Raw genomic sequence first — 26,848 nt, 5'->3', positions numbered from 1 at the left:
AGAGTTTATGACTAAAAGGGCTCCCACTTAAACCAATAAATTCATATGCTTTACTAATTTTAAACATAAAAATGTATTTCTAGTCTAACCGGAAACATACAAATTTAATTAAAATTTAAAGCTCATATAAATTTATAATTGAATCCAAAAAGTTTAATTTAATTTCAGTCGTATTTAAATTAATTCATGATTTTAATTTTAGTAAAATAATTAGAATAAATAAAATTTATTATAATTACAATATTCAAAATTAAAATCCAAGAAAATAATTTAAATTATTAATTTTAAAATTAATTAAAATTACGTAAACTAAAAATTTCAATATAAAATTTCAAAACGATCTAATCGCAACGCAACAACCCTACGCGACGTACGCCCATGGGCCACACGCACACAGCCATCGCTGGCCATGTGCGCGCAGCCCATGCGCTGCGTCGCATCGCTGCTGCTGCTTTCCTTCGCAAGGCCTCATGCGAGCTGGTGCTCGCTGCGCGCGCGCCAGCGCTCGATGCACGCGAGCCATCGCTCGCTGCGCTCGCTGTGCGCGCTCGCCAGCGCTTCATACAACATTTGTGGTTTTTTATTTACGAGTTTGTTACTGATTTTGATAGGGATATTATGATAGAGTCAGTAACTGGGCAATTGAGTTATATCAAAGATATTGTCGGTTATTATGACCCACCGCAATATCTATCTTCTATTGTTTCCTTATGGTTCTTACGACTGGGATTTAAACAGTCGAAGTTCGAGTGATAAAAAGTTGGCATGCCGAGATTTCTATGCATACACGTTTCAGGTGCATATTTCGAATAACTCTTTTTGTGCGTCTAATCCTTAAAATCTTATACTTATATTTTTCTGACCAAAACAAGTAGTTTGTGTTATAGACGCGACAACATCTTGATTCTCTAACCTTGAGAGGCAGTCGTCTACTCCAACAATTTGTTGTCGATAACCGTGTCAAAATACAAGCCAATAATTTGAGGTGGATTGCACTCAACCAAGATAAGATACGTGTTGATTTATACAAGGGTTTAGAGGATTCTTTAAATGTTGGGGAGCATAACTGAGATTCTAATTTTTCATTGAGATATGTTAGTTGTACCAAAATTATTTTAACTTCAATTCATACTTTCGCACGCATCGCGTGCATATAAGTTTGGAGTTGATAATGTTGCGTATGTTCTTTATATTGTGATAATATATATGTTTTTTTTCTTAACTTTGCAACCATGCATTTGTGATGGAATCTTCCAATAGATATTAAACTATTAAATAAAAATACTTTCTGAAGAAAAATATAGAGATAGTCATTCTATGATAATAAATATTGATTTATTAATGTTGGTTTACATGCACTCTAAAATTCACACATGCATCACGTGCATAAAATACTAGTCATTCAATATGTTAGGACGACTACCATATCTATACTAATTTTTTTTTTGGACATAGGATATCTATACTAATCTATACAAGAAGTTTTGAACAAAATGACGCCACTGTCTTTTTAATTTTAAATTTTTTTTTAAAAGTTTCTAAAATTCATCTTTTATTTTCATCTTTATCTATAGTTTCCTCTTCTCCTTAATGTCTTTTCACACAAAATGTTGTTTATATAATGGGTTGCACAATAATCATTGTGCAACCCTTTTTTTAAATGAACATATAGTTTAAATTCAAATATTACTCATACATAGAGAATTTATAGCTAGTAATGAACATATAGTTGAAATTCCAAAGAACATATATAAATAATTTTCCACTTGTATATGTACGAAATATTTCCCTATTTTAATTAGGTGATCAATGAATATTTATCGGAGTGCACGTGAGCAATATCTGGTTTATGCACCCGGGTGCATAATGCTCACCGTGCACCCTGTTTTTAAATGAAAGAACATTAGGGATAATTATAAAGAACATAGATAATAAAAAGCACATAAAGACAAAATACAAAGAACATTGATAAAATATAACAATTTATTCCATAAATTTAACATATTTTTTGAAAAGAAATCATTAACAAATATTCAAACTTTACATCAACTTCATGAATAAAAAAAAAACAAAAAAGAATTCGTAAACAACTAGAAGAACATTCCAGACTAAAGTAGAAAGAACTTATAGTTCAAACTCATAGAACATATACACTTATAGAACATATATACCCATAAAACATGTAGTTCAAACCTAAAGAACATATAACTCAAACTGAAAGAACACATACTATCAAAATTACCTACATTATAATCTAATGAACGTCATCATAAGAAAAGTAAATACCAAAACACATGAAAAAATAAAGAAAAAGTAAATACCAAAACACATGAAAAATTAAGAAATACGTTTTCTTTCAACAAAAAATTTGGAATGATAAGACGTTCAAATGTATAGAAAATTAAATCCTCTAATTTAGGATAGATGATTTTATATAACCGTACCTGCCTTTTGTTTTTTAATTTCCCAACTAAATATTTTTAAAAGATTCTATTCAACTTTCCTGCTAAAGAAAATGATATCTAAAAATCTGTTTTTTTTTTAATTACTTGAAATGTAAATAATGCTTAAAATTACGTCGTTTTACACGGGTGCAAACTGCAAAATGAGCAATGTGCATCCGGGTGTATAATCCAACTAGACTTTAGCCCGTGCGATGCACGGTTTCTATTAAATTGTTACGTTAAAATAAAACTCCTACATATATCAACTGCTATATTTTATATATTAGATTAAATTGATTTTTTTTTTTTTTTTTGGATTGAATTTCATTTTAGATTTTTTTTAATTATTATAGTGTTTGATTTTGGATGAAATTGTATATAAGAAATATTAATAATTATTTAATAAAAATATTTACGTGGCACCTAATTATTTATCTGCGTGGAATTCGACTTTTTAATTCAAATATAATTTTAAAGTATTATTTTTCATTGGCTGAAACCATTATATTTCCTACGTGGCGCTCTAATATTGGATTAATGTTTGATTTTAGATTGAATTTTATTTTAGACTAGATTAGATCCCGTGCACGCACGGATTTTGATCATCTTTTTCATAAAATATTTAAATGAATATCTCCCAAACTACTGCATATTTATAACATTTTTAACATACTCGTTTAAATTTATTCATCTAATATGCATATTTAAAATGCTAAGATGGTAATTTTCCTAAAATATTGAGTGATATATTTTCCATTATTAATATAGCGATTTGACTAAAATATTACCTATTTAGAATAATTATTATTACATCGTATCTGTTATTGCCATAATTTATAAACTAAATTTTGTTTCCATAGTCCATACATAAATAGTTTATAAAAAAGGTAGAGAATAAAAATAAAATAAAACAGCTAAACTTTTTTGGGAAAGTGATTTTTGGCGGGAAAAAATTGCACCAGAAATTGACATGCACGTGTCATTCCTGGTGTCTCTTTTAGTATATAGTAATAGATTAGTGTTTGATTTTGGATGAATTTTATTTTAGATTTATTTTTTAATTATTAGAGCGTTTGATTTTGGATGAAATTGTATATATTAGTAAGTAATTAATTAAATAATTTAAATATCTACGTGGCACCTAATTAATTATCTACGTGGCACTCGATTTTTTTAATTCAAAAATAAATTCGAAATCTTATTTTTCATTGGCCGAAACCATTAGTAATCCTAGGTGGCGCTCTAATAGTTCAGCAAATATGCCTCCTTTATATATGTACGTAATATTAGTTCAGCAAATATACCTCCTTTATATATGTATATTAGATTAGATTTGTGGCACGTAAGCATTGTGTACCTGAATGTAAAGTCCAAATTGCGTTTTTCTCATATAACTAATTTGTTTATTTCACATTTCATTTCAATTTTATCACACTTCAAATACATTATCTTCTATTGTTTTAAAATTTTAATATCAATTCCTATACTATATACTTGTGGACAGGATAAACAAAATTTTAAATTAAAAAATTTGATACATGGGTTAATAATCTAGGATTAAAACAAGGATTTAACAAATCATTCCGTATTTTTCTTTTCCATTAGTAGTATACTCCCTCCGTATTTATTTAAGGGATACACTTGCCTTTTCCGGCCGTATTTATTTAAGATATACACTTGTCATTTTTAGTAACTTATCAACCCCACCATCTAATTAAATAATACATCTAATTTAACATATAACCCACCATCCTATTAAACAAATAATTTCATAAACCCACCCCACCTCCCACCTCCCAAAATGACATGGTTCCCAATTGTTTATTTATTAAAATATCTACCCAACTCCACTTGCTTTATTATTTTATTTCATTCAATTCTTTTTCTTAATACCCGTGCCCGGTCAAGTGTATCTCTTAAATAAATACAGAATGAGTATATTGTAATAGAAAAAAGTTTAAAATTGATTCAATTTTGAGCCATTAACGACCCTAATAGGATCCTACTACATGTACACCTAGTGTACAAGGTATCTTGTACACCATGATTTTCTATTGGTTGAAGTGACATATTTATTGTCTTTCATTTTCATTTCATATCACTGATTTTTATTTGTCATAAAAGGAATAAAATCAAGGGAAAGCGGTATTCTCTCGGTCTTAAAAGATTGTCCAATTGTAATTTTTTGGTTAAAGTTTAAACTTTTATCACATTAGTCTATAAGAAATTATACAAACATGTGTGGGTAATGTTAGATTCGTTTCAATGTATATTTTGGAATATAATTTTTTTTTTTACGTGCGTAGGATTAGAGATATTTACGTTTTAAGTTGTACATTGGACACTTTAAAAACTCAAATAGTGTTAAGCTATATTAGGCATGTTAATATTATCCTAATTGTATTAATTAGTATGTTAAACTATAAGCTATATTAGGATGTTAATATTATCCTAATTGTATTAATTAGTAAATTAAACTATAAGCTATATTAGGATGTTAAGGTATATTAGGTGTTAGGAATTGTTTAATTAGTAGTATCCTAATATTAGGATTACTATAGTATTAGCATTATCTTAAAATAGGTTAGAAATTGTAACATAAATATTCATTGATTTAATAAGAAGAAGTAGCTTTTTGCTTCATATTTGTCATGGTATCAGAGCAAGGTAAGATTTTATTGTTTTTTTTTCCTCCACAAAATTGAGGGGAAAAAAAATTGGGGAGTTTTGAGGTCGTGTAATGGCGTAGGATGATGAGGTAACTCCGCCACCGAAGGATGAACTCGCGAAGGAATACTATCTAGGATCATCCGATGGTCCAGGAAATATAATTACACCAATTAAACTTAGAGGCTCTAAGAACTACGACGAGTGGTCTACATCGGTTCGTAGAGCTTTGATTTCAAAGAGAAAATTTGGCTTCATTGATGGAACAATAAAAGAACCCACAACAGACCCGGACCGACTTGCAGATTGGATTGCTGTCCAATCTATGTTGGTATTATGGATCACACACACGTTGGAGGAATCGTTGAGATCCACCGTAGGAGATTATGATAATGCCGGGACTTTGTGGCTTCACCTGAAGAAGCGCTTTTGCGTGGTCAGCGGCACACGTGTCTGCAAATTAAAAACAAGCCTAGGTGAATGCAAGCAGGGAGGTAATGAGACAGTGGCTGAGTATTATGGCAGGTTGTCAATTATCATGAAGGAACTTGTGAATTATGCAAGGGTACCTAAGTGTGATTATGGAGGTTGCATGTGTGATATTGCAACGCAGGTAGCGGAGATTAGAGAAGAGGATCATCTACATTATTTTTTGATTGGGCTTGACAAACCTTACGAAGCCATCCGAGCCCAATTACTAGGACAGACGCCTCTACCTTCGATGGATGAAGCATACCAGTCTGTGACTAATGCTGAGGATTTACGAGTAAAGGAAGGCCATCAACGTGAGGGTAACATTATGGCTTTCAAGACTGAAGTACGAGGTAAGTCAGGTTATAGAGATCATGCCAAAAGATTTTGTAACCATTGCAATAGGGAAGGCCACGAGGATGAGACGTGCTACCAGCTGGTTGGCTTTCCTGAATGGTGGGATGATAGGAGAAAAGGAGGAAGAGGCTCTGGCCGTAACAATAGTAGAGGCGGTCGTGGAAGCCGAGGTCGTGTCGGAGGCAATGGTGTTGCAGGGCCAAGTAATCAAGGGGCAGTAGGTGGTGTGCGAGCTAACAAACTTACAAGCCAAGCACATCACACTCCTTTGGCTGCTTCTGAGATAGCTGATGGGCTAGCAGGAGTATCCTCCACTCAAGTCCAGCAGATTATTGACCTATTGACATCAAAACCCAATACAAAATTGCAAGGTATATGTGAAAATAATTTATCAAGGATCGTTGATACGGGAGCATCAAATCATGTTACAAACGACCTCTCCATATTGATGAATGTGCGTACAATCCAAAATTGCCCCGTAGGCCTCCCAGATGGAAAATTTACTAACTCAAATCAAATTGGTTTGGTGGAATTGAACGGAGGATTAATACTTGATAATGTGTTATTTGTACCTACTTTAAATTGCAATTTAATTTCCGTGACACAGTTGAGTGGTGAATCAAATTGTGTGATTCAATTTACTAACAAAATATGTGTTATACAGGACCGGTTGACGAGGAAGATGATTGGCCTGGGTGAACGAACAGATGGACTTTATTTTTTTCGTGGAACTCCGTTGGTCAAGGTGTGCGCGGTTGAGATAGAGTGTGTGGTCGAACTGTGGCATCAACGAATGGGACATCCATCGGAAAAAATTGTGAAGCTTCTTCCTCCTGTGAGTTATGCTATTAGGAGAAATAATAATGTATGCGATATTTGTCCTCGTGCTAAGCATACTAGGAGTCCTTTTCCTGTCAGTGAAAATAAAGCTGGTGAAATGTTTGAGTTGATACATTTAGATTTGTGGGGGCCCTATAAGACACATTCGTCTTGTGGTGCTCGATATTTTTTAACTATTGTAGATGATTTTTCTAGAGGAGTATGGATTTATTTGCTTCGTAATAAAACTGAGGTTGAAGATGTGTTTATGAATTTTGTTGCAATGACTAAACGTCAATTTAATCAAGATATTAAGGTGATACAAAGTGATAATGGTACTGAATTTAATTGTCTGCAAGGTTATTTTTTTAAAAATGGAATTTGGTTTGAATCATCATGTGTTGGGACTCCCCAACAGAATGGTAGGGTAGAGCGGAAACACCAACATTTATTAAACGTGGCACGAGCTTTACGTTTTCAGGCTAAGTTACCAAAGAAATTTTGGGGGGAATGTATTTTAACGGCATGTTATCTGATAAATAGAACGCCAACTCCTTTGCTCAATAATAAAACGCCATATGAAATGTTGTTTGGTAAAATTCCGTCGTATGAGTTGATTCGTGTTTTTGGATGTCTTTGTTATGCACATAATCAACGGAGTAAAGTGGACAAATTTGATTCTCGGGGTAGAAAATGTATTCTTATTGGTTACCCGTTTGGCAAGAAAGGGTGGCAATTGTTTGATTTAGAAACACGAGAATTCTTTGTGTCGCGTGACGTTAAGTTTCATGAGAAGATTTTTCCTTATACCGAGGGTATGGGAGATGATGTTGTCGGAGTAATTGATAATGAGGAACATGTGGAAGTTTATGGGAGTGATGATGAGGCAAAATGTGTTAGTCGTCGCAATGCCAGGCAACATTTAAGGCCTAGTAGTAGTGAGGCGGAAGAAATAAGCGATAATGCACGGAACACATGGGCATCAAGTGTGCCAGTAGCTGCGAGTGATGGAGAAGTATTGCAGGAGGAGTTCAACGAGGTGACACATGAATCGCACGTCGAAGTGCATCAAGAGGCGCAGATCACAACACCTACTTCGAGAAGTGAGGAGGAGTTGGGTCGAGGGAAGAGACAAAAATACCCTTCCTTCAAACTTCGAGATTGTGTGATGCATACTATACCGAAAAATAAAGTTCCATCGGAAAGTTCATCCTTAACATCATCCTCCTCAGGTACTCCTTATCCTATAACATATTTTGTTAATTATGAAAGATTTTCTGCGAAACATAGAAATTTTATTGCAGCTATTACAGAGGGAAAAGCCCCAAAATCTTTTAAAGAGGCAATGAAACATGCACGTAGCAAGAGTGGCTTATATGTCTGTCAGCGGAAGTATGCTCTAGATATTATTTCAGAAACAGGTCTACTAGGTGCAAAGCCCTCGGATTTTCCTATAGAGCAAAATCATAAGCTAGCACTTGCAGAGGGGAAGGAACTGGAAGATGTAGAGAAATACAGGCGTCTCGTAGGCCGTCTAATTTACTTGGCCGTGACTAGGCCTGATCTGGCATATTCTGTGCATATTTTATCGCAGTTTATGCAGACACCAAAGGAGAAACATTGGGAGGCAGCATTGAGAGTAGTGCGATACTTAAAGAAGTGTCCTGGTCAAGGCATCCTTTTACGTTCTGACAGTGTTTTGCGATTAGAGGGATGGTGTGACTCAGATTGGGCTAGTTGTCCTTTAACACGTCGGTCGTTAACTGGATGGTTTGTTTTACTCGGTCATTCTCCGATTTCTTGAAAGACTAAGAAACAACATACAGTTTCACGCTCCTCAGCTGAAGCAGAGTATCGTTCGATGGCAGCATTAACATGTGAGTTAAAGTGGTTAAAGCAACTACTTAGAGATTTGGGTGTGGAGCCCAAGCAAGGTATGCGTGTGTTTTGTGATAGTCAGTCAGCACTTCACATTGCACATAATCCAATATTTCATGAGAGGACAAAACATATTGAGGTAGATTGTCATTTCATACGAGATGCAATCAAGGAAGGTATTATTTGTCCTTCTTATGTATCAACAAAGGTCCAATTAGCAGATATTTTTACAAAGGCGTTAGGAAAAGCGCAATTTGAATTTTTTCTTGACAAGATGGGCATTCGAGATCTACATGCTCCACCTTGAGGGGGGATGTTAAGCTATATTAGGCATGTTAATATTATCCTAATTGTATTAATTAGTATGTTAAACTATAAGCTATATTAGGATGTTAATATTATCCTAATTGTATTAATTAGTAAATTAAACTATAAGCTATATTAGGATGTTAAGGTATATTAGGCGTTAGGAATTGTTTAATTAGTGGTATCCTAATATTAGGATTACTATAGTATTAGCATTATCTTAAAATAGGTTAGAAATTGTAACATAAATATTCATTGATTTAATAAGAAGAGAGTAGCTTTTTGCTTCATATATGTCAAATAGGCCAATATTTAAGGGATCTATTGATGGTAAGAATATTAATCTTTTGTTCCATATTTGTGTCTCATTCTCTATATATCCCATCCCAATATGTCTCAGGCCCAGCTTTTGTTTTTTTGAAGGGTACTTAATGTTAGGTTATGATACATATGACACTACATAGATCATGCGGAAACAACCATTAACCCAGGACAACATATTATTTACACATAATCATATAGCATAATTTAGATGCATACTCTTTGTTGCGTGCCCTCCCTAGCTGCGCCCGAACCGAACAAGAACAAGTCTTTTAGGACTTCAAGTGTCGTCCCTCCGTAGATAGTCCACAGCACGTCCGGATCCGCCTTAAGATTGACCAACTAGAATCGCCCTTAAGGTACTAGAAAATTTCGGACTTTTTGAGCAAGATGTGTTTTAATTTTCTCTCAAAAAACTCACTTTTGAATACTTTGAAACTTGTGTATAAATTATGACCCCTAGGCCTTTATTTATAGAGTTATGGAAAAGGAATCGTAATCCTAGTAGGATACGAATTAATTGAAATTAGAATCCTACATGAATTCTATTTAATTAATTTATCCAATTAGGAATAGAAATTTAATCATACACTGACTCTTGTAGATTCAGGAATCACGCATGAGCACAAACTCACACACACACGGCAGCCACAAGGGCTGCCCATGCGCGTGCGAGCAGCAGCCCGCGCAGCACGGCCCACGCATCCGTGGCCCTTGGCGCGCGCTGGGCCTGCCTTGCGGTAGGCCTGGGCGCTGCCTTGGCTGGGCTTGTGGCGCGCATGCTTGCTGGGCGATGGCCCCGGCTTCGTGCTGGGCCTTCGTCCGGCAAGCCTCGTCCGATGCTAATTCGTACGATACGCTTCCGATTAAATTTCCATTTCCGGAATCTATTTCCGATACGAACAATATTTAATATTTCCGATTCCGGAATTAATTTCCGTTTCGAACAAATATTTAATATTTCCGTTTCCGGAATTATTTTCCGATTCCGGCAATATTTCCGATTCTGACAATATTTCCGTTTCCGGCAATATTTCCGATTCTGGTAATATTTCCATTTCCAATAATATTTTCCGATACGTACCATGTTTCCGTTTCCGGCAACATCTACGACTTGGATAATATTCATATTTCCGATACGATCCATATTTCCGTTTCCGGCCATATCATCGTTTCCGGAGTATTCATTTCTTGCCTGTGACGATCTTAGCTCCCACTGAAACCAAGATCCGTCGGTTCCGAATATTCATAGATGGAGTATTTAATGCCATTAAATACTTGATCCGTTTACGTACTATTTGTGTGACCCTACGGGTTCAGTCAAGAGTAAGCTGTGGATTAATATCATTAATTCCACTTGAACTGAAGCGGCCTCTAGCTAGGCATTCAGCTCACTTGATCTCACTGAATTATTAACTTGTTAATTAATACTGAACCGCATTTATTAGACTTAACATAGAATGCATACTTGGACCAAGGGCATTATTTCCTTCAGTCTCCCACTTGTCCTTAGGGACAAGTGTGCATTTCCTAATTCCTTTGTCGCTCGATGCTTGCTCTTGAACATAAGGTAAGAGTTGTCATCCTTATTATGTCCAGAGGTGTTCCTCGGTTTCAGAGTTCAACTGATCAAATAAACAGATAATCATAGCCTATGATTCATCCGAGCACGGCCATGCATTTCACAGTTTCTAGCTCTCCGAGTGGCCTTGTACAACTTTTAAGCATCTCATCCCGATTTATGGGAGGACAATCCCAATCTTGCGATCTTGAGATTAGACTTCGTTTGATAGGTGATTACCTGAGCGTTGCCTTTATAGCCTCCTTTTACGGTGCGACGGTTGGTCAACGTCAAAGCAACCAGTTCTCAAACAAGTAATCTCAAATCACTCAGGTATTGAGGATTTAGTGTCTAATAATTTAATGAAATTTACTTATGACAGACTTTCATCTCTTACAGTAAAGTTTCATAGGTCTTGTCCGATACTAGTCTTCCCAAAGTAAGTATCTATGCAAATGATTATGACATTGCCATGTCCACATAGTTCAAGAAACAGAACTACTAGTCATCTTGCACTCTAATCGTCTAACGTTTTCTATGCGTCCAATTTTATAGAAAACTCCAATTAGGGACCTTTTTCAACCTTTGACATTCAAGTTCACTTGATAGACATTTCTTAGTCACAGGACTGGTCCTGACAGTCTATCTTGAATATATCGTCAAGTTGAAGGGACTCATCATTTAATAAACCATAAATTAAATGGAAAAATGAATTTATTTCATTTATTGTGAATGATTAACCAATAATGTTTTACAAAGATTTAAACTCTAAAACTTTAAAACATTAAACAGAGACATCAAAGCCATTCTCCAATATGCTTGATTCCCATAGCTGCAGTGTGCGAGTTGTGCTTCGCTTGCGGCAGAGGTTTAGTTAATGGATCTGATATGTTGTCATCAGTTCCAATTTTGCTTATCTCGACTTCTTTTCTTTCAACGAACTCTCGTAGAAGGTGAAATCTACGAAGTACATGCTTGACTCTCTGGTGGTGTCTAGGCTCTTTTGCCTGTGCAATAGCTCCGTTATTATCACAATACAGGGCTATTGGTCCTTTAATGGAGGGGACTACACCAAGTTCTCCTATGAACTTCCTTAGCCATATAGCTTCCTTTGCTGCTTCATGTGCAGCAATGTACTCCGCTTCAGTTGTAGAATCCGCAATGGTGCTTTGCTTAGCACTTTTCCAGCTTACTGCTCCTCCGTTGAGGCAGAAGACAAACCCAGACTGTGATCTGAAATCATCTTTGTCGGTTTGGAAACTTGCGTCCGTATAGCCTTTAACAATTAATTCATCATCTCCAGCATAGACCAGGAAGTCATCTTTGTGCCTTTTCAGGTACTTCAGAATGTTCTTGGCAGCAGTCCAATGCGCCTCTCCTGGGTCTGACTGGTATCTGCTCGTAGCACTGAGTGCGTACGCAACATCCGGGCGTGTACATATCATAGCATACATTATTGAACCAATCAATGATGCATATGGAATCCCATTCATTCGTCTACGCTCATCAAGTGTTTTTGGGCACTGAGTCTTGCTTAGAGTCATTCCATGAGACATGGGTAGGTAGCCTCGCTTGGAGTCCGCCATCTTGAACCTATCAAGCACCTTATTGATATAAGTGCTTTGACTAAGTCCAATCATCTTTTTAGATCTATCTCTGTAAATCTTGATGCCCAATATGTACTGTGCTTCTCCTAGATCCTTCATCGAAAAACATTTCCCAAGCCAAATCTTGACAGAGTTCAACATAGGAATGTCATTTCCGATAAGCAATATGTCGTCGACATATAATACTAGGAAAGCAATTTTGCTCCCACTGACCTTCTTGTATACACAAGATTCGTCCGCGTTCTTGATGAAACCAAAGTCACTGACTGCTTCATCAAAACGTATATTCCAGCTCCTGGATGCCTGCTTCAATCCGTAGATTGACTTCTTTAGCTTGCATACCTTTTTAGCATTCTTTGGATCCTCAAAACCTTCAGGCTGTGTCATAAACACAGTTTCTGTTAAAACGCCGTTTAAGAAAGCAGTTTTGACATCCATCTGCCATATTTCGTAATCGTAATATGCAGCGATTGCTAACATTATTCGAATAGACTTTAGCATTGCAACTGGTGAAAAGGTTTCATCATAATCCACACCGTGGACTTGCCTGTAACCTTTTGCAACCAATCTAGCTTTGAAAACTTCAAGTTTCCCATCCTTGTCCTTTTTCAGTTTGAAAACCCATTTGCTTCCAATGGCTTGGTAGCCATCTGGCAAATCGACCAAATCCCATACTTGGTTTTCAGACATGGAGTCTAATTCAGATTGCATGGCTTCTTGCCATTGCTTGGAGCTAGGGCTCGTCATAGCTTGCTTGTAAGTCGCAGGTTCATCACTTTCAAGTAATAGAACGTCATAGCTCTCGTTCGTCAAAATACCTAAGTACCTTTCCGGTTGAGATCTATATCTTTGCGATCTACGCGGGGTAACATTTCTAGATTAACCATGATTCTCACCAGATTCTTCTAAAGATCTCTGAGTTTCATCCTGAATGTCATCTTGAGCATTCTCTAGAGTTTGTTGTTCGACTCGAATTTCTTCGAGGTCTACTTTTCTCCCACTTGTCATTTTGGAAATATGATCCTTCTCCAAAAAGACACCATCTCGAGCAACAAACACTTTGTTCTCAGATGTATTGTAGAAGTAATACCCCTTTGTTTCCTTTGGATAGCCCACAAGGATACATTTGTCAGATTTTGGATGAAGTTTGTCTGAAATTAATCGTTTGACGTATACTTCACATCCCCAAATCTTAAGAAAAGACACATTTGGAGGCTTTCCAAACCATAATTCGTATGGAGTCTTTTCGACAGCTTTAGACGGAGCTCTATTTATAGTGAGTGCAGCTGTATTTAGTGCATGTCCCCAAAATTCTAATGGAAGTTCGGCCTGACCCATCATTGACCTGACCATGTCTAGCAAGGTTCTGTTCCTCCGTTCTGACACACCGTTCCATTGTGGTGTTCCAGGAGGAGTCAATTCTGATAGAATTCCACATTCTTTCAGATGGTCATCAAATTCATAGCTCAGATATTCACCGCCTCTATCAGACCGCAGTGCCTTAATCTTCTTGCCTAATTGATTCTCTACTTCACTCTGAAATTCCTTGAATTTGTCAAAGGATTCAGACTTATGCTTCATTAGGTAGACATAACCATACCTACTGAAGTCATCAGTGAAAGTGATAAAGTAGCTGAAACCACCTCTAGCATTTGTACTCATTGGTCCACATACATCTGTATGGATTAAACCCAATAGTTCATTTGCTCTTTCTCCAACTTTAGAGAAAGGTTGCTTTGTCATTTTGCCAAGTAAACATGATTCGCATTTACCATAATCCTCTAAGTCAAATGGTTCTAGAATTCCTTCCCTTTGAAGTCTTTCTAAGCGTTTCAAGTTTATATGGCCTAATCGACAATGCCACAGATAGGTGAGATCTGAATCATCCTTTTTGGCCTTTTTGGTATTTATGTTATATACCTGTTTGTCGTGATCTAATAAATAAAGTCCATTGACTAATCTAGCAGATCCATAAAACATCTCTTTAAAATAAAACGAACAACTATTGTCTTTTATTATAAAGGAAAATCCCTTAGCATCTAAGCAAGAAACTGAAATGATGTTTTTAGTAAGACTTGGAACATGGAAACATTCTTCCAGTTCCAAAACTAGCCCGGAGGGCAACGACAAATAGTAAGTTCCTACAGCTAATGCAGCAATCCGTGCTCCATTTCCCACTCGTAGGTCGACTTCACCCTTGCTTAACTTTCTACTTCTTCTTAGTCCCTGTGGATTGGAACATAAGTGTGAGCCACAACCTGTATCTAATACCCAAGAAGTTGAATTAGCAAGTATACAGTCTATAACGAAAATACCTGAAGATGGAACGACTGTTCCGTTCTTCTGATCTTCCTTTAGCTTCAAGCAATCTCTCTTCCAATGCCCCTTCTTCTTGCAGTAGAAGCATTCGGATTCAGAAGTGGGTTGACTGACCTTCCTCTTTGCAGATTTGGCGCCAGTTTGCTTAGTTGGGCTGGCCTTGTTGCCACCTTTCTTAGCATTCCTCTTCTTTCCAGATTTCTTGAACTTGCCCCCACGCACCATAAGCACATCCTGCTTATCACTTTTGAGCGTCTTTTCAGCGGTCTTCAGCATACCGTGAAGCTCAGTGAGCGTTTTGTCCAGACTATTCATACTGTAGTTCAGTTTGAACTGATCATACCCGCTATGAAGAGAATGGAGGATGGTGTCTATAGCCATTTCCTGAGAAAATTGCTGATCCAGCCGACTCATATTCTCAATGAGTCCAATCATTTTGAGAACATGTGGACTTACGGGCTCGCCTTTCTTAAGCTTGGTCTCAAGAATTTGCCTATGAGTCTCGAATCTTTCGACTCGAGCCAGATCTTGGAACATGTTCTTCAACTCACTGATGATTGTGAAAGCATCTGAGTTGATGAACGTTTTCTGCAGATCCGCACTCATGGTGGCGAGCATTAGACATTTCACATCCTTGTTGGCATCAATCCAACGATTGAGGGCAGCCTGAGTGACCCCGTCGCCAGGAGCTTCGGGCATCGCCTCATCTAGGACATACTCCTTTTCTTCCTGCATAAGAACTATTTGCAAGTTCCTTTGCCAGTCAAGGAAGTTTTTCCCGTTCAACTTCTCCTTTTCGAGAATTGATCGAATGTTGAATGAATTGTTGTTTGCCATATTAAAAACTACAATTGAAAAGAATAAACAAATAAATAACCATTCACAGTTTCTCTTAATAAACTTAAATTCTAGCATACATGCATAATTCAATGTTTATTAAGCATTTTATTCAAGTTATGTGTTCCGGCAGGTGTGAATAAAATGATTCCAAGATCCTAAAATCATTGAAGAACTAAGCACAGTTTGTCGACTTAATCCTAGAACATCTTAGGTAAGCAAAAGCCTTTTGCTAATAGTCTAGAAACTATTCTTGGTTGATAGGTACGTCTAAGAACTTATTAGGTAAACCTATCGAATTTGCCACGACATAAAAGGACTCCTTACTTATATCGTTGAGTTTCACCAAAACTAACATGTACTCACAATTATTTGTGTACCTTGCCCCTTTAGGACCAATAAGTAACACCTCGCTGAGCGAAAACTATTACTAGATTGATGTAAAGGATATCCAAGCAAGTGTATATTTTGGCATGGCACCTTTTAACTCAATTTTTAAGTTTGGAACTTAAGGCTCTTACTATGTTGGTTAGATTTTAAGTGAACTAAAATCCTTAATCATGCAACATAATCAAGCTTATGATCTCATGCATTTTAAGACATATTTAAACAATAAATAACTTAAAACATGCATAAGATATTTGTGATCTAGTATGGCCCGACTTCATCTTGAAGCTTTGACTTCAAAGTCTGTCTTGAAAATCTCCGTGGGAGGCACCATTTTCTTCAAATAGGATAAGCTATAACTAATTACAACTATTTGATGGTACGCAGACCATATTTGAATTGAAAAATAACTTTGGTGCTTTAGACCAATTACATTCAAATTAATGGTACGCAGACCATATTTTCTATCCTATTTGGGCCATACTAGTCACTTCATAACCTGCAAAACAGTACATATACAATATATACCATTCACCCATTCATTATCATGAATGGCCCACATAGCTGGTTAGTAAAACACATTATGCATCACGTAAACATTTGCAGCAATTAATCAAGGGCACCAATAATCTACCAATTATTCAGTCCTTATTAATTCTAATCAAGTTGTTTTAACCTTAAGGATTTGTAGACCTAATCAAGAGTTTATGACTAAAAAGCGCTCCCACTTAAACCAATAAATTCATATGCTTTACTAATTTTAAACATAAAATTGTATTTCTAGTCTAACCGGAAACATACAAATTTAATTAAAATTTAAAGCTCATATAAATTTATAATTGAATCCAAAAATTTAATTTAATTTCAGTCGCATTTAAATTAATTCATCATTTTAATTTTAGTAAAATAATTAGAATAAATACCATTTATTATAATTATAATATTCAAAATTAAAATCCAAGAAATTAATTCAAATTACTAATTTTAAAATTAATTAAAATTACGTGAACTGAAATTTTCAAATTAAACATTCAAAACGATCTAATCGTAACGCAAACACCCTACGCGTTGCACGCCCATGGGCCGTACGCACACAGCCATTGCTGGCCATGTGCGCGCAGCCCATGCGCTCGTCGCATAGCTGCTGCTGTCCTATCGCAGGCCTCCGCACAGCGCCCCATCGCACGCGAGCTATCGCTCGCAGTGCGCGCGCGCGAGATCGCTCGCTGGGCGCGCGACATCGCTCGCTGGGCGCGCTGGCTCGCTCGCTGTGCGCGCGAGCCATCGCTCGCTGGGGCGCGACATCGCTCGCTGGGCGGGCGACATCGCGCGCTGTGCGCGCGAGCCATCGCTCGCTGGGGCGCGACATCGCTCGCTGGGCGAGCGACATCGCGCGCTGTGCGCGCGAGCCATCGCTCGCTGGGGCGCGACATCGCTCGCTGGGCGAGCGACATCGCGCGCTGCGCGCGCGAGTAGTGCTGGGCGCAGCGCTCGTGGCACGCGAGCTTGCGCTCGCTGCGCGCGAGGCTGCGCGCACTTGTGCGAGGCAGCGCGCGTTGTGGCGCAGCTCGCTTGCTGCCCACACGCGACTGCCTTGGCTCGCCCCTCGCCCATGCCCATTCGTTCATTGCTCGTGGCACACGACACAAGGCAGGGCTGCTGCCTTGTGCTCGTGCACTACGCCCTTGCTCATTGCATTCGTGCCGCACGGGCGACGAGCTCCCTTGCTCGTCGTCGCATGCCCGCATTATACAACACCATCTAAGGGTAACACGAAGCGTCCATTGCTTCGTGCGTGCAAGTTATTTGAACGAATCGCATAAAAATTTAAAATTTATATTTAAAATTAATGACAAATTAATAAATAATATTAATTTCATAATTTTAGGGCGAAAAAATCGAAAATTTATTATCCAATTGATTTCCGATTGATATGGATTCAAGTCTAGGTCATAAAAATTTAAAATTTATCGTAAATTTACAATTTTTATGGTGGTTTTTAATCATAGGTTTCTAATTAAATTACAATTAATTATGAAAATCAAATTAATTCTAAATTATTCTAATTTTCAACAAATTAATCATAATTACAAATTAGATTGCATAATTAACAAGACTAGGAATTCAAACTTGTTAAACATATGCAGTAGGTCAATCAAAAATTCAAGATTTATCAACAAGAATCGCAAATATTTAATTTAACATCTTAAATTTACGAAATTTTGCATTCGAAAAACTAAAACCTTCGAAAAGTCATAGTTAGGCTTCGAATTTGAGAATTCTGGGTTCGGCAGAAAAATACTATTTTTGTCAAAATTTTAGAATGCCTTTTACATGCGGAATTGACACAAAAATCACTCAATTCGGATGAGTAATAAAGAAACTGCCGAAAAACTGCGTACGTATAATTAAATAAACGCAATTTGCAATTAATTAACAATTACGAAAATTAATCACCCCTTTTAATTCTTGCAAATTTGTAATATTTAACCATGTTCATGCAATTTAGATTATGAAAATAATAAGGGGCTCGTGATACCACTGTTAGGTTATGATACATATGACACTACATAGATCATGCGGAAACAACCATTAACCCAGGACAACATATTATTTACACATAATCATATAGCATAATTTAGATGCATACTCTTTGTTGCGTGCCCTCCCTAGCTGCGCCCGAACCGAACAAGAACAAGTCTTTTAGGACTCCAAGTGTCGTCCCTCCGTAGATAGTCCACAGCACGTCCGGATCCGCCTTAAGATTGACCAACTAGAATCGCCCTTAAGGTACTAGAAAATTTCGGACTTTTTGAGCAAGATGTGTTTTAATTTTCTCTCAAAAAACTCACTTTTGAATACTTTGAAACTTGTGTATAAATTATGACCCCTAGGCCTTTATTTATAGAGTTATGGAAAAGGAATCGTAATCCTAGTAGGATACGAATTAATTGAAATTAGAATCCTACATGAATTCTATTTAATTAATTTATCCAATTAGGAATAGAAATTTAATCATACACTGACTCTTGTAGATTCAGGAATCACGCATGAGCACAAACTCACACACACACGGCAGCCACAAGGGCTGCCCATGCGCGTGCGAGCAGCAGCCCGCGCAGCACGGCCCACGCATCCGTGGCCCTTGGCGCGCGCTGGGCCTGCCTTGCGGTAGGCCTGGGCGCTGCCTTGGCTGGGCTTGTGGCGCGCATGCTTGCTGGGCGATGGCCCCGGCTTCGTGCTGGGCCTTCGTCCGGCAAGCCTCGTCCGATGCTAATTCGTACGATACGCTTCCGATTAAATTTCCATTTCCGGAATCTATTTCCGATACGAACAATATTTAATATTTCCGATTCCGGAATTAATTTCCGTTTCGAACAAATATTTAATATTTCCGTTTCCGGAATTATTTTCCGATTCCGGCAATATTTCCGATTCTGACAATATTTCCGTTTCCGGCAATATTTCCGATTCTGGTAATATTTCCATTTCCAATAATATTTTCCGATACGTACCATGTTTCCGTTTCCGGCAACATCTACGACTTGGATAATATTCATATTTCCGATACGATCCATATTTCCGTTTCCGGCCATATCATCGTTTCCGGAGTATTCATTTCTTGCCTGTGACGATCTTAGCTCCCACTGAAACCAAGATCCGTCGGTTCCGAATATTCATAGATGGAGTATTTAATGCCATTAAATACTTGATCCGTTTACGTACTATTTGTGTGACCCTACGGGTTCAGTCAAGAGTAAGCTGTGGATTAATATCATTAATTCCACTTGAACTGAAGCGGCCTCTAGCTAGGCATTCAGCTCACTTGATCTCACTGAATTATTAACTTGTTAATTAATACTGAACCGCATTTATTAGACTTAACATAGAATGCATACTTGGACCAAGGGCATTATTTCCTTCACTTAATTACTACCTCCGTTTCAGAAAATTCTTTACGCTTTGGAAAATGTGTCCAAAGTATAAAAAAAAAAAAAAAGTACTCCCTCCGTTTTTTTGTTCATTACGTTTTCTTTTTTAGGTGTTTTAAAAGGTCATTTAATCTTTCACATTTTTCTATTAAGATATTAAATTTTTCTCATTTTCTCAATATTCGAATTTCGATAAAAGTGAAAATATTTAAAAAATAAAATAAACAAAGGGAGTAAATACGATGAGATTGACTAATGAGGTGAAATAAGATACAGAGTAGAAATCAATAAAGATAAGATAACAAGATAAAGGATTTGCACTTGGGAAATGGTTATTAAGATACGTAAGAAGATTAGGTATGATAGAATTATTCTTTCCTTTGCCTAAATTAAAAAAAGTTGTAAAAAATAAATAAATTAGAAGGTCAATGTAGTTATTCTTTGTGAATTGTGATAGAATTTATTAATACTCCGTATGGCTTATACAAAAACCTAAGAGTATAAAACACGGTCTTTCATTTGAACAAAAACACACACATGGAAATTTGGTCAAAACCCTAATTAATTTGACTACAACAACACAATCTCCAATCAAGAAATTCCAACAGTCCAAACCCCCCAATTAAATTAGATTAAATCAAGCATTAAAAAATTTAACCGTTTCACATTATCCACCGGTTGAAATCTAGGATAATAATAGTCAAAACTAGAGGATAATATCAGTACAAATATAGGATAATATCAATATAATAACTCGTTTAAGATAACTTTATCCACTTAGGTATCTTAGTTTACCCAAAATACCCATCTCTAAATCCTATATAAACCACGCACCATCTCTTCTCATTCATCACAAACAAAACAAACTCAAGAGTTTTGAATAGGTTAAGTTTATACAAAAATATCAACCATGGGAAAGGGTGGAAATTCTAATGAAGCTTCCGAAAACATGGCCGCATGGCTTCTCGGTATCAACAATCTCAAGATTCAACCTTACAAACTTCCTGCACTCGGTACGTTAATATCGACTTTACGTATATTCTTTTATAATTTTGATTATTTATTATCTAGATTAATTAGATACTAAAAGGAGTTTCATTGTGTATACAGGGCCTAATGATGTAAGGGTACGAATGAAGGCTGTTGGAATTTGTGGTAGCGATGTTCACTACTTGAAGACAATGAGCTGTGGTGATTATCAAGTGAAAGAACCAATGGTTATTGGGCATGAATGTGCTGGTATTATTGAAGAAGTTGGTAGTGAAGTCGATTATCTTGTTGCCGGTGATAGAGTTGCTCTTGAGCCTGGGATTGGCTGCTGGCGTTGCAATCGCTGCAAAGAAGGAAGTTACAATCTTTGCCCTGATATGAAATTCTTTGCAACTCCACCTATTCATGGCTCTCTTGCTAATCAGGTATATACCTCCGTTTCAGAAAGTTATTTACCGTTACTCGTATTCTAAAGCGTGAACTTTCAGAAAGAAAAAGAAACGGAAAGTATAACGTTATTATCTTATAAGGTTTGGTTTAATAATGGGTTTATTTTGTTACTTGATTTAGATTGTGCACCCAGCAAATTTGTGCTTCAAACTACCTGATAACATGAGTTTGGAAGAAGGAGCAATGTGTGAACCACTAAGCGTTGGTGTCTACGGTTGTCGTCGTGCTGAGGTTGGGGCTGAGACAACAGTTCTGATAATTGGAGCAGGACCAATTGGTCTAGTTACACTGTTGTCAGCTAAGGCTTTTGGAGCACCAAGGATTATAGTGGCTGATGTAGATGAACATCGTCTTTCTGTTGCTAAGAGTCTTGGTGCTTATGCTGTTGTACAAGTTTCAACCAATAAGGATGATGTTGCTTCAGAAATTGAGAAACTTAAGAAAGCAATGGGAAAAGATATTGATGTAACTCTTGATTGTGCTGGTTTTGAGAAAACTGTATCAACTGCTTTTGGTGCTACTCGTAATGGAGGCAAAGTCTGCTTAATTGGGATGGGTCATTCTATCATGACTGTTCCCTTAACACCAGCTGCCTCTAGGTAACTTTTGTTTTCAATAATTAATTAAAATATTTAATTTTGAAAAAATAAATAAGATTTAATTTGTTCATTGGTGAATTGAATAATATTTCAGGGAGGTAGATGTATTGGGAGTTTTCCGGTACAAGAATACATGGGAACAATGCTTGGAGTTCATTAGTAGCGGAAAGATTGATGTCAAGCCTCTGATTACCCATAGATTCGGATTTTCTGAAGAAGAGGTGATTGAAGCTTTTGAGACCAGTGCAAAGGGTGGAAACGCAATCAAAGTTATGTTCAATCTATAAACACAACTGTTTTGATTATCAAGATTGAAGACTATTTCTAATTTCTATAAAAATAAATAAATTATGTCAGACAATTCGGGGGATTTAAGGTTTTTTTAGGAAAAATAATACATATTTTAAGGAAAGGTTTTATTGCACAATTATGGAACATATAGAAGTTTGTTTCTTTTGTTAATAATTTGATTGCTTGTTTTCTATAATACTCCGTATTTATCTATCTAATTGTGTTTTAAGCTTTTTGTTGTTAATAATTTGATTACTTCTATAATACTCCGTATTTATCTATCTAACTAGATTTTAGCCCGTATATTATATTAGATTAGTTTTTTGATTTTGGATTAAATATCATTTTAGATTTTTTTTTTAATTATTAGAGTGTTTGATTTTGGATGAAATTGTATACGCGTAATATTAGTAATTAATTTAAATAAAAAATAATTTTGAAATTTTATTTTTCATTGGCCGAAACCATTAGATTTCCTACGTGGAGCTGGATTAGTGTTTGATTTTGGTTTGAATTTTATTATAGACTAGACTTTAGCCCGTGCGATGCACTGTTTCTATTAAATTGTTACATTAAAATAAAACTACTGTTATATTTTATATATTAGATTAAATTGATTTTTTTTTTTTTTTGGATTGAATTTCATTTTAGATTTTTTTTCATTACTATAGTGTTTGATTTTGGATGAAATTGTATATAAGAAATATAAATAATTATTAATAAAAATATTTACGTGACACCTAATTATTTATCTACGTGGCATTTAAATTTTTAATTCAAAAATAATTTTGAAGTCTTATTTTACATTGGCTGAAACCATTAGATTTCCTACGTGGCGCTCTAATATTGGATTAATGTTTGATTTTGGATTGAATTTTATTTTAGATTAGTGTTTGATTTTGGATGAATTTTATTTTAGATTTATTTTTTAATTATTAGAGAGTTTGATTTTGGATGGAATTGTTTCAAAAATAATTTTGAAGTCTTATTTTACATTGGTTGAAACCATTAGATTTCCTACGTGGCGCTCTAATATTGGATTAATGTTTGATTTTGGATTGAATTTATTTTAGATTAGTGTTTGATTTTGGATGAATTTTATTTTAGATTTATTTTTTAATTATTAGAGAGTTTGATTTTGGATGGAATTGTATTAGAGAAGAAACCACCATAATCTGGAACAATCGACTTCATTTCTAATTAGAGAAGAAACCACCATGATCACAGGTTATGACCTGACTTTTCGTCAATTCTTTAAGCAACAATCGACTTCATTTGACCCAGATCTTACTAATCTGAATTGGGTCTTTTAGTTAAGCGAATTTGGTTTTCTACTTTTCTGGGAAATCCGTATTTAATAATCGAAGAACCCTCCTCCATGGATGACGCTTCTATTGGCGTTGCTTTTGGTATTAGAGGTAAGCTTGAAATTGGATCGAGCCAAATCCCTAACGCCGCCGCAGCAGTAACACCGTTCGCAGCAGCACCGGCAAGAATAGCACCGCCAGCAACAACACCAGCAAAAGCGATCAACTTTGTGCTCACTGCGTGGCTATGTGAGAAAGGTTGAAGATTCATTTTTCTTTTATACAACCTGGGATGGCCTCTTCTCTCAATTTTACGATGTGGGACTGTCGTACCCTTTGATTTTAGGGGTTTACACTTTACAACTCTCGCATTTTAGGCGTTTATAATTGAAATTAAATTGCGCTCTTTAGGCAATTGTAACTGAAATTAAATTGCTAAATTATGAAGGGTATTTCAGTCTATTTCATAAAAGAACCAAAAGTAAGATTATCAAAAAAGCTCTCAGCTCTTCCCTTATATAATAGAGATTATTTCCACGGGAATTTTTTTCAGGGTATTGTTAGGGTATCCTAATCTTAGATGAGGTGAACCATTGGGTGATTAACCAATTAAGTTCTTGGTAAATACTCCTGCACTAAAACATTTGTATTTTTAAGGACAACCTAATAACGACGGGTCAAAAATTTCGTCTCAAAAGCCTTTTGCGACGGGGTGAACAACCAAACAAAGACGGGAACAACCGTCGCAAATGTCTTTTACGACGGGTTAACGACGAGATTTTCCATTAATAACGCCCCCTTTTATGATGGGTTCGCAATAGGAAATCCCGTCATTAATCAACGATTATTGGCATTTAGCGACGGAAATTCCTGTCGTTAATGGTACAATTTCTTGTAGTGTTGTAATTCTTTTGTTTCCTCCATTACAACTTAAGAATACAAAGTTTTCTATAAGGAGGTCTTACACAAAAGACCACCTTGGTATCATATAAGTTAAGCAATGTAACCAATTAGTTAAACAATTGAACTAATTAGTTAAGCACTGAAACCAATTAGTTAAGCAAAGGAATTAATTAGTTAAACAATTGAATCAATTAATTAAGCAATGTAACCAATTAGTTAAGAAATTGAACCAATTAGTTAAGCAACCTAAGTGGTCTTTCCGGTAAGGTGGTCTTACACAAAAGTTGCCGACTTAAGAAAAGCTCACGCGTCGCCTATTATGGAATACGGACTTACGAGTACTTCGTATCGACAAAATCTGTGGTAATTCTTGTGTAATTTTACTTATCTTCTTTATTGTTTTTTTTCTTTATATTTCAATTAATTGTCCACCACTGATCAAACACGATACACCGCTAGAGGCGGTGTCTATAAGGGTTTCACAAATTCTTATTTACATGGGGTGTACGATAAATATTGTACACCGAAGTTAAAGTTGACGTAAAATGCTTAAAAGTCACCATTATATATGTAAAAGTTATCTACTTTTTAGTAATAAATTTTTTTATTTTAATAAAAAATATTTATTCAAAATCACTAATAATCACTACAGAATTTGTATCTTTAACGACAACCTAATTACTACGGGTCAAAAATCCCGTCGCAAAAGCCTTTTGCGACGGGGCTAACAACCAAACAATGACGGGAATAACCGTCGCAAATGTCTTTTACGACGGGTTTACGACAAATTTACGACGGGATTTCTATTAACGACGGCCCCCTTTTATGACGGGTTCGCGACAGGAAATCCCGTCGTTAATCAATGATTATTGGCCTTTCGCGACGGGATTTCCCGTCGTTAATAGTACCATTTCTTGTAGTGAATGTACAAAATTAATCATTTAACACTTTAAAATGTTTATCTATTAACTTTTTTTAATAGTATAAAAGTTAGAGAAAACTGAGTAAAAGTTAGAGAAAACTGGATTAAAGTTATGTTAGTGCACAATAAGTTTGTTATACAACTTGTGCACGCAAGATCTTTTGTAAGAGTTTAGTGGGTTCAACTGAACCCCTATTGAATTCTGAAAATTTGTGGTAAAAAAATAGGGAAAATCATATAGATAATTATTATTTTTCAGTGGTTGAATTCCCTTCCTTACTCCCCAGTCCCCACTGCGCATGGGGTCGATCCTCAACCACACTCTGCTATTTTATTCATGATAGTTTTCTTTAATTTGTTATGCTAATCAACCTTATTCTTTATTGTATAGGCATTAACTAGATTTCTTTACGAATAGAAAAATAATTAATTGTACGTTACTGTAAATTTACACTTGCCGTACCTTTGCATCCAATATTATGGGTGTAAGCAATACAAAATAATTTTGGCTTACTTTTTTTTTTTAAGATACCGAAATGTTAAGAGAAAATTCCTTGCACCGCCACTGTACGCCGCCCTATTTCATACAAACTTAGAGCAATTTGTACCCGATAGGCATGTTTATGTAGTCCATTTTGATAAGTTCATTCCTTCTTTGCTATTTAATATTCCCTCAGTCCCAAAATTATAGTCCTGTTTGACTAAAAGCACAGATTTTAAGAAAAGTGTAATTAAGTGTGTGAGAAATTGAAATATATAGTACATTGATGATGAAAAAGTAGAATATAATACATGTAAAAAAGAATAAAGAAAATGGGGAAGAGAAAATAGTAAATGTTAAAAGGAATAAAGTACATTTTCTTTTTGTTTTGTGGTCCCAAATGAGGGTAACATGAGAAATTTTTTGTGTTCAAATAAGGAAATAAGACTATAATTATAGGACGTTTGATTTAGAAAGCAGGACTATAATTTTGGGACGGAGGGAGTAGGTTAGTGGTATTGACATTACATTAAGAACAATTTGTACTTCAATCATATCCATCCTCCTCTTTGGACCAAACAATCAGATCACAGAGACTCTTCTTACTCTCATAAACTTTCATCAATCTCCAAACTCCACTTTGTTTGTGTTCATAGAAGAGAAGTACACTGGAGTTAGAGAACTCATATCCCTTCTAAGATGGACTAGGAGTATCATCCTACCAAGGCCCTGTTTTTTTGGCTTAATTTCAATTTCAAAGCTTAATTTTCATTTCAATTCAATACAGTTAATGAACATTTAGTTAAGTTCAGCTTAATTCAGTCAATTCAATACAGTTTATTATTATTGTCGGAACAATTCATATTAGCAACGTGTTTCCGCCAATACTCTATCAACTAACCTAGTTGACCTCTACCCCTAACGGTGCACATGAATGACAATCAATGGTATATTGTTGCATTGCATAAGCTATAGATAATGAAATAACTCACTTCATTA

General features: G+C 36.0%; 1 protein-coding gene across 1 annotated transcript; it reads left to right on the top strand.

Annotated features, from left to right (window-relative positions):
• The first annotated feature begins 20,756 nt into the window (after positions 1-20,756).
• On the top strand, positions 20,757-22,432 carry LOC110796660 (sorbitol dehydrogenase-like). The gene is made up of 4 exons (XM_022001739.2): positions 20,757-20,919; positions 21,017-21,321; positions 21,467-21,945; positions 22,040-22,432. The coding sequence occupies exons 1-4, from the start codon at positions 20,817-20,819 to the stop codon at positions 22,230-22,232; spliced, it is 1,080 nt and encodes a 359-aa protein (XP_021857431.1). The 5' UTR covers positions 20,757-20,816; the 3' UTR covers positions 22,233-22,432.
• The last annotated feature ends 4,416 nt before the right edge of the window (positions 22,433-26,848 follow it).

This window comes from Spinacia oleracea, chromosome 3 (genome assembly GCF_020520425.1).
Source record: "Spinacia oleracea cultivar Varoflay chromosome 3, BTI_SOV_V1, whole genome shotgun sequence".
Taxonomy (NCBI): domain Eukaryota; kingdom Viridiplantae; phylum Streptophyta; class Magnoliopsida; order Caryophyllales; family Amaranthaceae; genus Spinacia; species Spinacia oleracea.
The sequence above is the reverse complement of the archived record's forward strand: the minus strand, read 5'-3'. Positions and strand labels throughout refer to the sequence as shown.